The 16,145-nt window shown below is 40.6% G+C and overlaps 2 protein-coding genes across 3 annotated transcripts in view; both read left to right on the top strand.

The window, feature by feature from the left end:
• The first annotated feature begins 64 nt into the window (after positions 1-64).
• bap1 (BRCA1 associated protein-1 (ubiquitin carboxy-terminal hydrolase)) lies at positions 65-8,082 on the top strand. Of its 2 annotated transcripts, none has more exons than XM_031731443.2 (17): positions 65-250; positions 528-557; positions 652-706; positions 803-935; positions 2,242-2,361; positions 2,551-2,612; positions 2,733-2,875; positions 3,158-3,236; positions 3,333-3,456; positions 3,811-3,952; positions 4,052-4,227; positions 4,718-4,851; positions 4,969-5,432; positions 5,562-5,791; positions 5,969-6,061; positions 6,863-6,935; positions 7,285-8,082. In XM_031731443.2, exons 1-17 carry the CDS (start codon positions 214-216, stop codon positions 7,416-7,418), a joined length of 2,229 nt encoding a protein of 742 aa, XP_031587303.1. In that variant the 5' UTR covers positions 65-213; the 3' UTR covers positions 7,419-8,082. The 2 variants fall into 2 exon arrangements, with proteins under 2 accessions (XP_031587303.1, XP_031587302.1); XM_031731442.2 differs by having other exon boundaries at positions 5,559-5,791.
• A 3,085-nt stretch (positions 8,083-11,167) lies between these two features.
• The window catches only part of bsnb (bassoon (presynaptic cytomatrix protein) b), a 74,371-nt gene continuing 69,393 nt past the window's right edge, over positions 11,168-16,145 (top strand). Inside the window, 1 exon segment of the mRNA XM_039612244.1 lies at positions 11,168-11,443. Within this exon segment, the coding sequence (XP_039468178.1) occupies positions 11,265-11,443 (179 nt within the window). The 5' untranslated portion in view covers positions 11,168-11,264.

Here is a 16,145-nt window from a genome sequence, read left to right as displayed (position 1 = left end):
CGTTGCTCTCTCAGGAAGTTGCCAGCCGGACTGTTTTTCGCGACGAACCGTCGTTTCTTGTTCGCGTATTATGTAGGAGGCTTCTTTCTATTGTGTTTATTTGGGACTCTACACAGCGTATTTGTTAATGGATACGGCTAAGATTTCCAGCCTACATTCTGACATGGACTGGAGAACCTCTTAGATATTAGTCTGCTGCGCACAGATGCAAATATGAATAAAGGGTGGCTAGAGCTCGAGAGCGATCCTGGTGAGCAATTTCGACGGACCGCGTAGCTAACTAACGTTAGCTCCCACATGAAGCCAGAGGCACAATTTAGCTTTTCAGTGAACTAATACGAGTTTAAAACATTTGCAAGTAGGATGTTAATAGGCTTTGTGGTGTGCAAGATGGCCATGTCAGTAAAGATGGGCGAAACATTGAATATAGAGAGGGAGGATAGCAGTGAAAGTAGCATGTGTTGTCTGTTTTTATTTTTATTTTTACTGTTTTTATTTATTGAACCTTAAATGCTTTATATTTGCAGGACTGTTCACTCTGCTGGTGGAAGATTTCGGTGAGTAGCTGTGCTGGTTTGCAGTGAATACCAGTAGATCTGTGGAGTCCTGCTAAAACAAATCATGGTCTTTCCTTGTGTTTCTATGTCGTAGGTGTCAAGGGGGTACAGGTGGAGGAAATCTATGATCTCCAAAGCAAGTGTCAGAGGTCTGTGATTTGGGGGTATCATTCGGGGCAAATCTGGGTTGAGTACTCAAACTAATGTCTAAATAGATTCATGTATTTTATATTTATATTTTTCAGCCCAGTCTATGGCTTCATCTTCCTCTTTAAGTGGATTGAGGAGCGTAGATCCAGGAGGAAAGTTAATACACTGGTGGATGAAACGTCAGTCATTGATGAGGAAATTGTAAATGATATGTTTTTTGCTCATCAGGTGAGTGCTTTCTTGTAGTAGTATTATTACAGCGTTTAAAGCTGTAAGGCTTGTTTTAAATTCCGTATGAGGTGTCAAGCTATAAAGTTTGCCCAATCTCTAACTAGACTGGTTCTTTCTCACAGGTGAGCAAAATTAATGTATATTATGTGTGTGTGTGTGTGTGTGTGTGTGTAACTAAAAATTATTTAATTTTTGTCATTTAATTTTTATTCATTTAAGTTACAAAAACCAGGACAAATAGCATACACTTTTTATAAACTGGTAAAAATGAACTTTTTTTGTGCAGTTGACTAAAATAATTATTTTTGTTAATGCTAATTAAAGCTGAATATAACTTAGTAAGCTCGAACAAAGTTTTGATCATAAATTGCATTGTTTATATAATAGATAATATGTAGAGGTACACCAATCAGGCATAACATTATGACCACTGACAGATCACGCGAACAATGATTATATTTTCATTATGACACCTGTTAGTTTGTGGGATTTATTATGGAGCAGGTGAACATTTTGTCCCCATTGTTGATGTGTTAGAAGCAGGAAAATAGACAAGCATAAGGATTTGAGTGAGTTTTACAGGATCCAAATTGTGATCGCTAGATGACTGGGTCAGGGCATCTCCAAAACAAAGCCTGCATAGCCGCAGAATAGTCAGGGTAGCCATGCTTACTCTTTCCCATCACTGAAGGCGCCAACAATGGACATAAGAGTATGAGAACTAGACCACAGAGCAATGGAGGAAGGGGGCTTGGTCTGATCAACCATGTTTTCTTTTACATCACATGGATGTCTGGATAGGGAGAAGGCAAGCCAGCAGACGCAGTGTGATGTCTTAAGCAATGTTCTGCTGGGAAACCTTGGGTCCTGCCATTCATGTGGATGTTACATTGACATGTACCACTTACCTTGGTGTGAGGCCATCTCTGTGCCAGATACCACAGCACACTTTCAGGGGGTCAGGGGGCCAACGCTAACTAAAATATTTTCTGTATGTTTTATATCTTTGTTCTTTTGATCAAATGCTGTTAATCAACTAGAGATTTTATCATTTGTTAAAAAAATGTAATTTTGTTAAGAGAGTACCCTGTAAATAACATACACACAAAACCACAGAACAGAAAAACTGAACTTCAGAACTGGATTCAATCACAAGTGACCCAAAGCAAAAGAAGCTCTTTAACACATTTTGATCTCAGCCCTTTAAAATCCACATCTACGCGTTCATATGTTACTATAAAGTAAAAAAAGCAATAAGGTGGTCTAATTTTACATGTGTGCTTGTTGTCACTTTTATATCTAGCTGATACCGAACTCATGCGCCACCCATGCTTTGCTGAGTGTTCTTCTGAACTGCAGTGGAGTTGAGCTTGGCACCACCCTTAGTCGCATGAAAGCTTTTACGAAAGGCTTTAGTCCAGAAGTAAGTTGTCCCTCTCACTCATTGGCCCTTTCTATTCATTCATTCAAAAAATTCATATAAGTATCTTACTGTGGTTACTGTAGGGGATGTATTAATTAAGGTAACCCAAACATGATTTTTACATTTCTGTCAACAGTGAGCTTCATCTTCCGTATCATCATGTGTAACTCTCAATTATGTATATTTCAGAGCAAAGGTTATGCAATAGGAAATGCCCCAGAGCTTGCCAGAGCACATAACAGCCATGCCAGGTTGGTTTCAGCCAGTGATTCCTTTTCAAATCTTCTGTGATTGGTCTGCCACACTGTGGGAGATGTCAAGCTTTGTGCATTCGTCAGTTTCTCAAGCTCTCTTTCCGTGTTTCTATGGAGACCGGAGCCTAGGCACTTGCCAGAAAAACAGAACGGGATCAGTGCAGTGCGGACCATGGAAGCCTTCCACTTTGTTAGCTATGTACCCATCAAAGACCGCCTCTTTGAGCTTGATGGGCTCAAGGCTTATCCCATTGACCATGGTGAGACTCGGGAGACTTTTTTTCTTTCATTATTCTATTTTTTTAAAATCAATTATAGAGCCTGAATTCAGGGATAACCTCATTGGTTGTTTGAGAGTCTATGCTAAATACAAACACTGACCGAGAATTCTTGGCGTCTTAAATAAAGCAGTGCCTTTTCTGAAGTAAAATTTCTCCGTATGGAATTTTTTTTTAAAAACTGAAATGAACTATGCTGTTGTTGAGCACTCATCTTATGGAAATTACTGTTTAAGTGAACTATAACCCACCACAATATTTCAGGACCCTGGGGTGAGGAGGAGGAATGGACTGATAAGGCACGGCGTGTTATTATGGAGAGGATTGGACTGGCCACTGCTGGGTGAGTCCTAAATCAGTTAGCTTCAAGTAGCAGTTCTTTAGCTTTACAGTCACCCTTAAGGCTTCATTCTCATGCTGCTGCTCTGCTCTTTTTCAGCGAACCATACCATGATATCCGCTTTAACCTGATGGCAGTGGTGCCTGACCGCAGAATGAAGTACGAGTCCAAGCTGGAAATATTAAAACGAAATCGACAGACTGTGCTGGAGGGTCTACAGAAGGTCAGGAATTGAGTTTGATTGCAGGCAATTACAATCCCCAAAGTCCAATTAACTGAGAGCATATTAGCCTTCAAGTTTTATTTATTGTCCAAGTGGAAAATTTTAAAAGAAATGCATGGGGCTAAAATGTTTAAGTGTAATTTTACAGCATCGGTGCACAGTAAACTATAGCTGCCTTATATCATAAGGTACTGTGTAATACTACAGATCGAGCCCCAAAAATATGGTTACCCCCCGCCTCCTGTTGTAATGGGAGGAAGATCTCCAAAAGAAGAGCCCGCATAGAATAAATGTATGGACTTTTTTTTTTTTTCTTTCGAGAAGGCAATTAAAATATGTTGTCACACCAATCAGATGATCCGGCTCACCCAGCCCGAGCTTGTCCATGACAAGAAGCAGCAAGGCTCTTCCTCTCCAGATGAAAGCAGCGTCACAGTCAAGAAAGAAGCAGATGCAGACCCAGTTACATCCCAAGGTGGTGAACACGCATCTTCAGGTAAAGTGGTTGGCTCTCTTTCTGCTATTTCATTCTAATTTATTCCTTTAAAATTTGTAGTCGGCTCAAACTTTAAACCGAAGCATAAATATACAACAGGCGACTCAGGGGTTCAGTCCAAGGACACCACTAGCTCGTCAGGAAACACTAAGGTCATGGGCAAACCACCAGTCCCCACCGGAGGAGGATCCCAGCAAGTAACTAGTTCCAATCCCATTGTTCAACGTTTGCCCGCCTTTCTGGACAACCACAACTATGCCAAGTCTCCAATGCAGGTAAGAAGACCACAGAGAAGGTTCACGTAGAGACAGAGGACATGTAGAGGGTTGGTGTGACAGAGGAGGATGCTTTGGATAGGGTGAGATGGAGGCAGATGATCTGCTGGTGGGAAATCTAAAGGGAGCAACTGAAAGGAGAAGAAGAAGGAATGAACAGCAATCATCTATGTGGCCATTTAGATGTTTTGATCATAATGTATGTATGTAGTGCATCCTGCACTCTCTAAAGTGTTGTGCGTCCGGCACACTGGAGACACTGGCCCTTATTTAAAAAGCTGCTGCTATTTAAAAAATTCTAACTCTGCCCTGAGAAACTGAACCAACATGGATTAAACTTTTAACTTAGTTTTTACAGATTTTATTTTAGGCCCTTTACATTTGTCTTAGATTTCCTTTAAAAACATTCTTGTGGCTTTAGAAAAAGGAAAAAAAAGGGGTGGGGGGTTGGCTAATATTGTGGCGCTTTATTAAACACTCTGGTTGACAGGAGGAGGAAGATCTTGCGGCTGGTGTCGGACGCTCTCGGATGCCAGGCCATCCTCAACCCCCTTACTCGGATGATGAAGATGACTACGATGACGAGGAGGAAGAGATGACTGGCTCTGCAGGAACATCCAGCAGGCAAGTATTGGAGATTTGTTTCTGGCGGATGATTTTGTTTAATTTTTCCTGTTGTGATCCAACCTGAAGCTAAAGCTCTTTTAATCGGTGTTTGTAAATGTTGCTCTTCCTTTTTAGGTTTAGGCGGAAGGCAAGCCTACGCTCGAGGACGGGACGGGTTGCGACTGGAATGGAGAGCCAGATCGCCCTCAGTGTTTTGGCTGAGAAACTAAAAAAGGAGGCTCAAAGAAAAGATGCCCTGAATACACCTCTGTCTGTCCGCACTGAGGGTCGCACCGGGGGCATTTGCATCACATCTGCTTCACAACCTTCCCCCACACCCAGCAATGAGAGCACTGATACAGCCTCTGAGATTGGCAGCGCCTTTAACTCCCCCTTGCGCTCTCCGGCTCGCTCCCAGGCTGCCACTCGCCCATCCAGTCCGGTCGCTTCCCATCTGTCTCGCGTGCTGTTTGGAGAAGATGAGATGCTGAGGCTCGACTCCAGACATAACCGTGCCGTACGGGAGCTCGGCCCCTCTGTCAGTGTAGCCCTGCTACATCTACAGGAGGATGGAACCATCTATGCTCTCCCTCCATCTGGTGAGTAGACAGGGTCATTACTGACTTCACATTAGGTAGTTTAAAAGCCTCTGTTCAAGTAATCCTTTCAGTTTGAGTATGTAAATAATTTTAGACATGAAGTAAACAGATGTGTCACCTGTACAGCAGATTTGGCTGCTGATGGCACAAAGCGGCCCAGCACTCCTGAGAAGTTGAAAGACAAAGAGCAGGCAGACGGAAAGGAAGGCGTGAAAGGAGGAGATGAGGGACCGTCTGCAGAGGTGAAGAAGGAAGAGGGGAGCACAGATGGAGCTGAGCTGAAACCAGGCAAGGAAAAGCTCAACACCGTGGAAACTCCTGCAGACAGCAAACCTCCTGGGGATAAGTATTCACCCAAAGTAAGTCCATAAAATCACCAGGATTTATTCCACTGTATACACTGTTACTCATGTTTACCCACCCCCGCAACTTATTTTTATGTCACTTTTCTTTTTGCTTGTTCTGACAATTAATGAGCCGTTGCCAGTCACGTATGTTAGAACGCACAAAGTGTCTTATTTTTCTGTCTTTTGCAGGAGCTGCTTGCACTGCTCAAGTGTGTAGAGGCTGACATTGCCAATTATGAGGTGCATCTAAAGGAAGAGGTGGAAAAGAGGAAGAAATACAAAGTAGGTTTTTGTTTACAGTTCAGTGACAAGTCTCAAGCTGCCCTTTGTTTATATGTTGCTTCAAATAAGCCAAAAAAAGCTTGTGCTTTTCTTTTCTTTTCTTTTTTTTAAGTGGTGGCTTTCTGAAGGCTTTCAGTCCATTTTTTTTACCAGACCATTGTCAGAGTTTGTTTTTGTTGTTACTTTTTGCTTTTCATTTTTAAGCCACTTAACACTGACCTACGAATCATTAAAGCATAAAAAGGCATCTAACTCAAAGGATGATCCTGTGTTGTGTGTAAACATAGCAAACGACTTTTCTTTACTAGCAGCCTGTCACAAAAACACATCATTAATTCCAATTTCTTTAGGTGAATCTATTAAAAATGCTAAAGAGGGAGGTTTAACAGTTAGTGTCTACAGTCATCTGTAGCTAAAAGTACCTTTTATCTTTTCATCCACCATGTATTACCATCTGGAAAGCTTCTAATTGACAAGAGCTTCAGTGGTTGTTTTTTTTAACATGACATTACAAGAAAACTGCCTAAGAGTTCAGACTGTGTTGAGAAATTAAAGTGGTCATAGCAAATATTGACTTTGGACAGACAGTTTTTACCTTATATACCGTATTTCCATGCATTCTGCACATGCTTCAATAAATCACTGCACTGCTTTACCATTTTCCTAGCAAAATCTAATAAAAATCAGGGGTGGTTGAAGACTTTTACACAGAAATTTCATATAGTTTATGGGACTCATTTTTAAAAACAAATTCAATTATAATCAAAATATCTCTCTCTCTTTTTTCCTCCATGTGTTCAGATCGATGATCAAAGGAGAACCCACAATTATGATGAGTTTATCTGCACCTTTATATCAATGCTGGCCCAAGAAGGTAAAGCTGATCGCCATATTTCATCACAGTTTATCTTGCATTCCTTTTCCCTTCCTGTCTAAACCAGCCTTTAGGAACTCTTGAGATTTCATTTATATTCCATAAATTCTTAGTGGTCACTACTGCTGTGTACAAGTTAAATCCTACCACATTTATGATTATCTTTATATAAAGTGTCAGTCATTTGTCTGTATTTACTGCGAATAAGAATCTTAGGAATGAGAGAACAAAATGAGAAGCACTCTATTGTGTGTCCATTCAATCAGAAGTACACATTTTTCTACACAAACAAACAAAACACAAGCCCCTTGTTGGTATTTTTGTAACTTTTGCTGGTATTCTTGTGCAGGCATGTTGGCTAGCCTTGTGGAGCAGAACATATCTGTGCGTCGTCGGCAGGGAGTGAGCATTGGCCGCTTGCACAAACAGAGGAAGCCCGATAGAAGGAAACGTTCCCGACCTTATAAAGCCAAACGCCAGTAAACACGAACAATCATAACTTCTGAGAGCAACAAGCAATCACCATGGGATTGGGGGCGGGGCTTCACTCCTGAAACATTCTCCTGAAGGCAGGTTATTGCTGCGTTGCATTCATTTCTTTTATCATATTTGTATATGCTATTTTAGACTTAATGTAACATTTTGCACCTGTGCCATTGCTATATGCAGCCTCTGGAAAAAAGGGCATGTCCCAAGTGAAGCTGGATGCTTTTTTTTATTCTCTACAGTTTTGTGTGGTCAGTACAATAAATGTTTTTTTTTTTTTTCTGTATTTCTATAAAATTCTATATATCACTAAACTTTTGTAACAACAAGTCAGCATTTCCTCAGTTGTATCCCTCTTTGACGTTTTCACAGTGCCAATGAAGTATTTAAAGTATTGAATGTTTGTTTTAGTCATTCTCAGCACTTCAGCATATCCAGTGTAGCAACTTCACTATATAACATAAAAAATAGACTTGTAATCAATGTAATATATATGGACAGTTAAGACCCCAGCGACACAGTCACTCACAGACTGATTCATCACGTTTTTCTCTTCACTGGAATGTCTTTTTCAATCAAAGGTCTCTGGATATATATGTACAGTTTGTCTCCTGAGGTCCTGCAAATAATAAAAATGAATAAATCAAAAAAAGGAAACAAAGTTGTCATTTTTGTAGCTGAAATTGATCTCAAGGTTAGCAAAGATTAAGGTGTCTCTTTGGAGGCGTATCTGTTTATTGGCTTGCCTGTATATTGAGGTCAGTTCTTTGTGCTCACCAATTCATACTACAATAAAGAAAGAGGTGTTAAAGTGGTAGTAATTATCAGACAAAGGTAAATGTACTGTAGTGGCAGCCGATGCACACTAGGGAGAGCAATCATTCAGGGATGAGCGGGACCTTGCAGATCTGTCTCTGGACCAGTGGTTCTCAAACCTTTTGTGGTGTGACCCACTTCAAAATCTGACAAATGGCTCAGGTCCCACACATTTTTTTCAAACATAAAAAAAAAAAGAATGAAAATAATCCAGGTTGAATGGCAGTGAAATAAAGGTCGGCACAATGGCATCATTTTTCATGTGGTCACCCACACCCCACCTGCAGTAGTTATATCCCCACCGTTATTCTACACTGTGCTTTAAATACAGCTATTCAGAATAGAACTTTGGATTTACTGCAGTCAGACTATGTTGTGGCACAGTGTCTGTGATGTAAATTTCTATTCATATAAATATTTAATGTCAGCCTTGTTGCATCAGTATTTTGTCTTTGCTCGAACAAGCTCAGTTCTTCCACAGTTTTTTGTTGCACTTCAAAATACCAAGCATCTACATTTTCTATTTTACCCCATATGAAATGAAGTACATTCGTCTTTACATGATCGCAGCCAGTGAGCAGTCTTTGATCTATAAAACATGAACTACACCCATAAGTAAAACTGTCAGTCTTAACATGACAGGTATTTTATGTTAGTTTGTGTTTCATTTTGTTTTTCAGCTGCTGTCTGGCTTTACCTCGGGACATGTTTGAGCCTCTTTGTAATAAACACTGGCTTCATGGCAGAGCAGCGAAGCAAACACACACAGTAACCTATGTGGGAGTGGGTTTTAAAGAAAAAAAACACCCCTCGGCCACACATTTTGAGTGCAGCAGATGTTTGAGTTAAGTAAATCCATGCTGCGGTGTGTTATGTCACTGATGATTTGCTACAGAGACATAGAACTGCAACCAGCTTCTTCACAGTAAACACAAAACATGATAGACATTATATCAATAGATGTCCTTCTGTTGTTGTAGTCATATTTACCGTTAACAGAAAATTATAATTAACTGAAAACACTGGCTTCTAACAGACGATTTGTATGGAAGTATGCTTTTTTGGGGTTGGTTTTTATAAAACTACACTCACTTCTACTGGATCTGTAGTAAAACTCTCATTTCAAGTGTTATTCATGCATTTTTATATCTTAGATGAAGCACAGTTTTACATTTACTCAAATAAATGTAGGAAACTTATATTTATTCATGTCACTGGGGACTCCAAAAAGTCCTCAGTGACAACAAACAGAACGCAGCAAGACAGCAGAAGAGACTCTGCTATTAAGCTGAAATAAAAAGCATATAAATACATAAGAGTTGTTTGACTGGGCTACACTCTGCAATCTGCCTCTTCCTTCTATGCTCCCTCTTGTCTCTTTTTAAATGCAAGGAGGGCCAGTGGATGGAGATGCACTAACATGCAGGAGTGACTGCACCACTACCATAGTGCAGAACAGGAAAGCTATGATTGCAGTACACTGTGTGACATCATTCTTTGCTGATGGTGCTATTACCCTATTATCTCTTAACAAAGAGATGGAGGTGCACTCTGGCCCTGGTTTTTACTCCTTTGGGTGCAACAAGGAGTTATTTTAATGATCTTTTCATTTTCAACTTCCTTTTTGTGTCCAACAAACCACAATCCCAAACATCACAAAAGACCAAGATAACAAACAAGTTCACATGTTATAAGCTCCAGGGAACAGTTGGCCTTTTTGCTTAAATGACTTGAAAGATTAGCCCGAAATGCTTGGTGATTAATTGTCTGCTGGATGACAATAATTGCTTTAGCTCTAGAGAAATGTAATTAAATTGCAAGTATAACCAAATCACTTGTGGCCCACTATGGACTTCCTGAAGAGCTGTGCAACTATTTTTAGAGGTTTAACTGTGTTTCATTTGATTTCAGGTACAAGTGCTTGATTCCATATCATTTTATTCTTTTTGCTGAATAAAAAAGATGGATTACGTTAACAGGATTTATTACTTTATGTCTTGCAAGAAAGCTAATTCAATTGAATTTTATTTATATAGTGCCAAATCGCAACAACAGTTGCCTCAAGGTGCTTAATTTTGTAAAGTAAAGACAGTAATGCAGAGAAACCCCAACTATCAGACCTAACTATAAGCAAGCACCTTGTCAATAGTGGGAAAGAAAAATTCACTTTTAACCGGAAGAAACCTGACAGAACCAGGCTCAGGGAGGGGCAGCCCACTACCATGATGTGTTGGGGGTGAGGAGAGGAAGACAGAACAAAAGACAGGCTGTGGAAGACATAGATTAATCATGATTAAATGCAGAGTGGTCTATAAACACACAGTGAGTGAAAAAAGATAAGTGAAGAAGAAACGCTCAGTGCATCATGGGAAGCCCCCAGTAGTCTAGACCTATTGCAGCATAATTAAGGTAGTACTGAAAGTTTTAAAGCTAATATTAAAAGACAGGTTGTCTGTCTTACAAATCTCCTGTTAACATTGCAAATATAATATTATTGGATTATTTCTAGCCACAGCATTGGCTGGAAACTGCTTTGACACAATGTTTTGAAGTCTTTCAGTATTATTTTATTTTCTCTGACTGTCAGCAGGCTCACAAAAGCGAAACTGCAAAAAGTAGTCAGGCATCTCAAGCACACACTTCGCTTTGTTTGGTGTCTCCATCATTTAGGTTACTAAACAAACGGTCCATAAAGGAAACGACGTGCTCTGAATCAGGGATGCCTCACTGCTCTCCAGTCATGCGCCCTGGAGGTCTCGGGCCAGGGGAATTTGCGCCGTGGTGACTCGAGGCTCGCTTGAGATAAGTGACCACCGTGCACGCGCACGTACGAGCCACACAAGTCACCACCCATTGCGTCAGCGCGCTCCCTCACCCTCTCCGTCAGCGCGCGTGCTCCGTGCGGGATGCTGAATTGTAGGTGATGATGGCGGAAGGGGAGCACCGCTGAGTTTCATCTGAGTTTTCACCACAGCTGTAGAACCATCTACAACATCGTTTCTGTCCATCGAGACCTATCCCGAGGCGATGGGGAACGAGGCCAGCATGGAAGGGGAGGGACAGGCGGGACAGCCCGGCCCCGCCGTCCCTGCAGCAGGGGCTCCGGCTTCCATTTCAGCACCACCGGACTCTGGACAGCTCATCAAGCCCAGCAATGGAGCGCCAGCCGGAGGAAGTGGGGCTGGACCCGGGCCGGGGATTAACAGGTAGCAGCAATAGCTAGGACGCTTCTCCGCCAAAGTGTGGAGAGGAATCAGGGAGGCTACACGGCAACGTGGTGTGTAGCGTACATTAGTAGCCTAACGATGTGCAGCGTAGATATAGGATCAACCGACTGCGTGTAGATAGACTTGAATGGGTGCTAAATTATTTATTTCAATATCACTGTCAACACAATTTACCACCCCCCCTTTTCAGACCAATTTATGCTTTTTATTTGTATTTCTTTTTGGCAGCACCGCCCTGTTAATAAAAAAATTAATATGCAACGGTCTCGATGTGCAGTCAATAAAACGTAAATATGCTCTCAGACGTCTGAAGTAGGAATTTACGCCCGTTTTCACGGTGTCTGTCCTGAGGCATCAGCAAGTATCATGAATGAAAGAGCGACATAGTGAGGCAGTGCCAAGTAAATATCTATATCTATCTATCTATATATACATATATATATATAGATATACATATATATATGTATACCCATGTAGCTTAAGGTGATAAAAAAATAATAATTGTAAATGATTCAAAGTGCACTGGATCTCACGTTGAAAGGCTCGATCGCTTCCATTACATGTTGATTTCCACCGAGCATGCCTCGACATCAGTGCTAGTAAATAGAGAGTCATGACAAATCACCTTCCACCTTGCAAGGAGACGTCTGTAGGATGACAAAGCTACCCTTAGATATCGCCAGCGTCAGTGGAAGAGCAGTGCCAGAGAGCATAACCCACAGCTGTCCCAGTTAACAGATCTCAGTCTCAGTCTCAAATCAATATGCATCCAGTGAAAATTGTTTTTTCCACTTTCCTGTGTACTGCACAGAAGAGAAAAAAAAAAGAGAGTGATTTCCTCTCCTCAAGAGTGGTGCTTGCATCTCACCACAAGAAACCCAGACACTCAGCTCAGCTCAGATGCGTTATGGCGTTGTGGCAGCTTCTCATGTGACAGCATCACCTTCAGATTAACAGGAACATACACTACATGAACCCCTACTCCCCCTAACACCCTCCCACCACCCCTTGCTGGCTTATACTGACAGCAATGTCGGCTAATAAAATATTAGCCTTTCCCAAAAGCCAGCACAAATCATTAGTGTGATCACATGTAGCAGCCTGCAGGTCTGTGTTTTCTGTGTGGGTGTGTGGGAGGGATTGCCCTTCCAACAAGATCTGATGTTGCCTTAATTATACAGTTCAGCAGTTGTAGACCTGAATACGCACATGCACAGTCACAGTCACAGCTGCGTCTTACATTCGCCACACCTGCTTACAGTCTCTTTCCTAGATTTTAGCCTGATATTCAAAGCTACGTGCTGATTTCTTCGTGCAACAGACGTCTGGTTTTTGATGCCTTTTTTTTTTTTTGCATTGCGCTGCTGCTTAACTTCTTTTTATTCCACAGTGAGTTTTAGTGGGCTTCATATGTGTGGTCTGCAAAAGGACACCGTACGCTTTTAATAATGTCCAGTCTTCTTCGTGTTTCTGTTCGTCCAAGCATTTACCGTTCATCCCGTCTATTCACTTTGGAACAGGTTTAAATCCTCATAGCTCCCTTGTAACCTCATGATTCTTTTATATCTTGATTTCTCTCTGGTATCCACCCTAAGGTATCTCATAAAGTGATGTCTACCGCTGAGAGACTGAGTGTGCTAAAAGACCGAGGGAGGCATTATAAGAAATCGTCAGGGAGAGAGACAGAGAGTATATCATATGGCTAATTTAAACAGTCTTTTTAAGATTGTGGCTGCACATTCAGTCTGAATCTTGCCTTAACATATTCCTTTACAAAGACCTTGTGAGCGTTTAAGAAATAATGAGACAACGCCTGGGTTGAGACTGTAGATAGGAGACTTTCATCTGAATGAAAATGAGGTGCACCATTTTATGAGTTTGCCTATTAATATGAGTAAGGGTATAATATGCTTTATATAGCTTTATTCAAAAGCAAGTTCCATGTAGGACTTTTTTGGGACTAATTCTGGCCGTTTTACATTTTATTTATTGCAGTTAGACAACTCTATCTGAGCCCCTGAGTCTGTGAAGCTAGGGAAGCCACTCTTTTGCTTCACAAAGCACCACAATAGTTTTCTTCTCTTATCATAACAGCTTTGACTAAGTGCATAGTCATCCTGACTTATTGACCATAACTGCAGTCTGACACAAGCTCCAAATATTTCCTGTTTACAGCGATGAGCTCAGTGTCCTGCTGCTTTTGCATCTCCTCATTTTCAGTCTAACAACTCAACTGGTGGAGAACTGATATTGATATTAAATGCGGGTTTGAGTATTGATACTGGTACTTTACGAACCCAGACACAAGCAGAGTGCATGAAACCAATCACAAGTAGTGGATACACTCAAATTCAAAGACTTTGAGACTTTGAGCACACTCCAAATGCAAAGCAGTTCATATTGTTTATCACCAGGGAGGGGCATTTATAGAATATCATTGCTACCAATACTGTTATTGATTCTGCTTATAGGTTAGAGCCTTCACCTTTTCTCTTATTGATTCCTGATTTGTTTCTTTGTGGAAAATAAGAAGTCCTACACAGTTTTTCAGCATCAACACAATTGTTCTATTGTCTCTGTGGCTGAACACATTATAGTAACCAAGTAAAAACAAAAAAGACTCAGTATGAGTTTGACATCATTGTTAGTCAATGCACAGCTGTCAGAAAAACAAGCCAGCATTGTTAAACGAATTGATAAGCTGGGAGGCAAAAGATTTAATTATTTCTCAACTGGAACCAGTTCTTCATTCCCACCCTTACTAATGACACTGTTATAAACAGAAAATGGATGTCTACCAGCGCTGCTCCTTTATGGCGAAAAATCACAGAGTTATTTTTGTCTATAATGAGATCGCGATTATTTAACACAATTACTCACAGATGGAAAAAAATAGCGGCATTAGCAAACTTTCAAAAAAGAAGAAACTTATTTTATTAATTAAACTGATTTTTTTTATACGTTTTACTCGTGAAGCTGGCTAAAACCACATATCCAAGTCAAGTACCATCTTCTTTGTGCTTTCAGGCTGTTCTGTGGATGAAACTGAACTTGGACGCCACTTTGAATATTTTGGCAGCGCAGACACTGTGTCCAGTCTAGTCACAACTACACACACTGGATGCTTTTTGCCATCAGAGTAACAATCACCACAAAACAAAATGCAGCTGTAGCTCACAGCTTGTCTTTGAGGTTGCTTTTTGAAGGAACCTCTGCGTGATTTTTTGGGAAAGACTAATGTACTGAACCATGTTTCACATTTATGATGTGAGGCATTGCAGGATAAACTTAAAAGTTTCATCACTGCAACTACTACTTTTACATTTGTCCAGCAAGATTGGGAATATGTTGGCTCTAGAGTAAGCTTTCCCCTCATCTATGACTTGGCTGCTCATCATTTTTTTAGGGGCAGCCAAGCTTGTCTGATGTTAAAGTATGAAAAGTGGTGTAAATAATGGAAACAAGAAGTGCTGTGCCCTCTAACAAAGCTATGCAACGTTGTCATAGATGCTGTAATACACGCTTTATAACATTGACTTAGATCTTGTTGTCACAGCTTTTTTTTGCAGGTTTGACTAATTGAAAAAAACTAATTGAAAATCATTCATTCTGTGTCTGGCATCTTTTCTGGTTGTTAGTGGCAACAACTAATAATCACTTTTTCTTATTTTTATATAATTTTTTACAGAAATTGCTTAAATGTGTGCCAACCCCCGCTTTGTTCCTCTTTAACCCCGATGATTCACTTAAACGCAGAAACACTCTTGTCTAATGTCCAGCAGCCACTGCATGGCAGAATTAAATCTGCCCTGCTGGATAATTATGAAGCTGTAAGTGTTTCCTTCTGGGAAATAAACATAACCTTGTTACATTTTCCTTCTTTCTTTTTTCTTTTTGATGTGACGTACCCGGTGCTGATTGAAAAACAAGTGCGATAGTTGTTGATGCTTTTCGACAAACAGATACTTAATGGTGGATTTACATTTTACTGATACACTGAACATGCAATTGGACATTAGCATCAAATAATGCCATTAATCATGTGCACATCTCATTGATCACCCTAACCCTTTCTACTCTGACCTTTAAATACTGCTAAATGGGAGGCACAAGATAGTTTTTTCATTCAGAAGCCTCAGCTACAGTTTCATTTCCAACAGAGAGAAAGCCTAAACCAGATACAAACATAAACTACATCACCAGTATTTAAACTATCATGCTGTAAAAATAGCCCTGATTTGCCGTGGACATGGGCTCTCTGGGGAATCTTGTTGGGTGCGGTTAGTTGCCAGTTGAGGCCTCTGTGGATCAGACTGTTCACATTTGGGACCTGGGAGTTATGAGAACAGTGTAGTGTGACTAGATGGTCAATATTCGTCTTTGAGTGGTTTTAATGTTGTGGCTGTTGTAGCATCTCCACTGTATAGACTCTGAAACTTTATCCAGCTAAAATTAAGCACACATCAGTCTGATGACTACCCCTCTACCAACGGACCTAATTGGCACACCAGATGTCAGTGTGAGGACAATTTTTAATCCAAATGATAGAAGTAATTATGAATGAAGGCCTGCTGTTTATTGTATAGCTGCAGTGGTTTTTATTGTTCAGTAAACCCTTTCAAGGCTATGTAATGGGTTAGTATATTGTATAGGCCAGTAATTAGATTTTTAGAAGGACAAT

Source organism: Oreochromis aureus, linkage group 5, assembly GCF_013358895.1.
Source record: "Oreochromis aureus strain Israel breed Guangdong linkage group 5, ZZ_aureus, whole genome shotgun sequence".
NCBI lineage: Eukaryota > Metazoa > Chordata > Actinopteri > Cichliformes > Cichlidae > Oreochromis > Oreochromis aureus.
The sequence above is the reverse complement of the archived record's forward strand: the minus strand, read 5'-3'. Positions and strand labels throughout refer to the sequence as shown.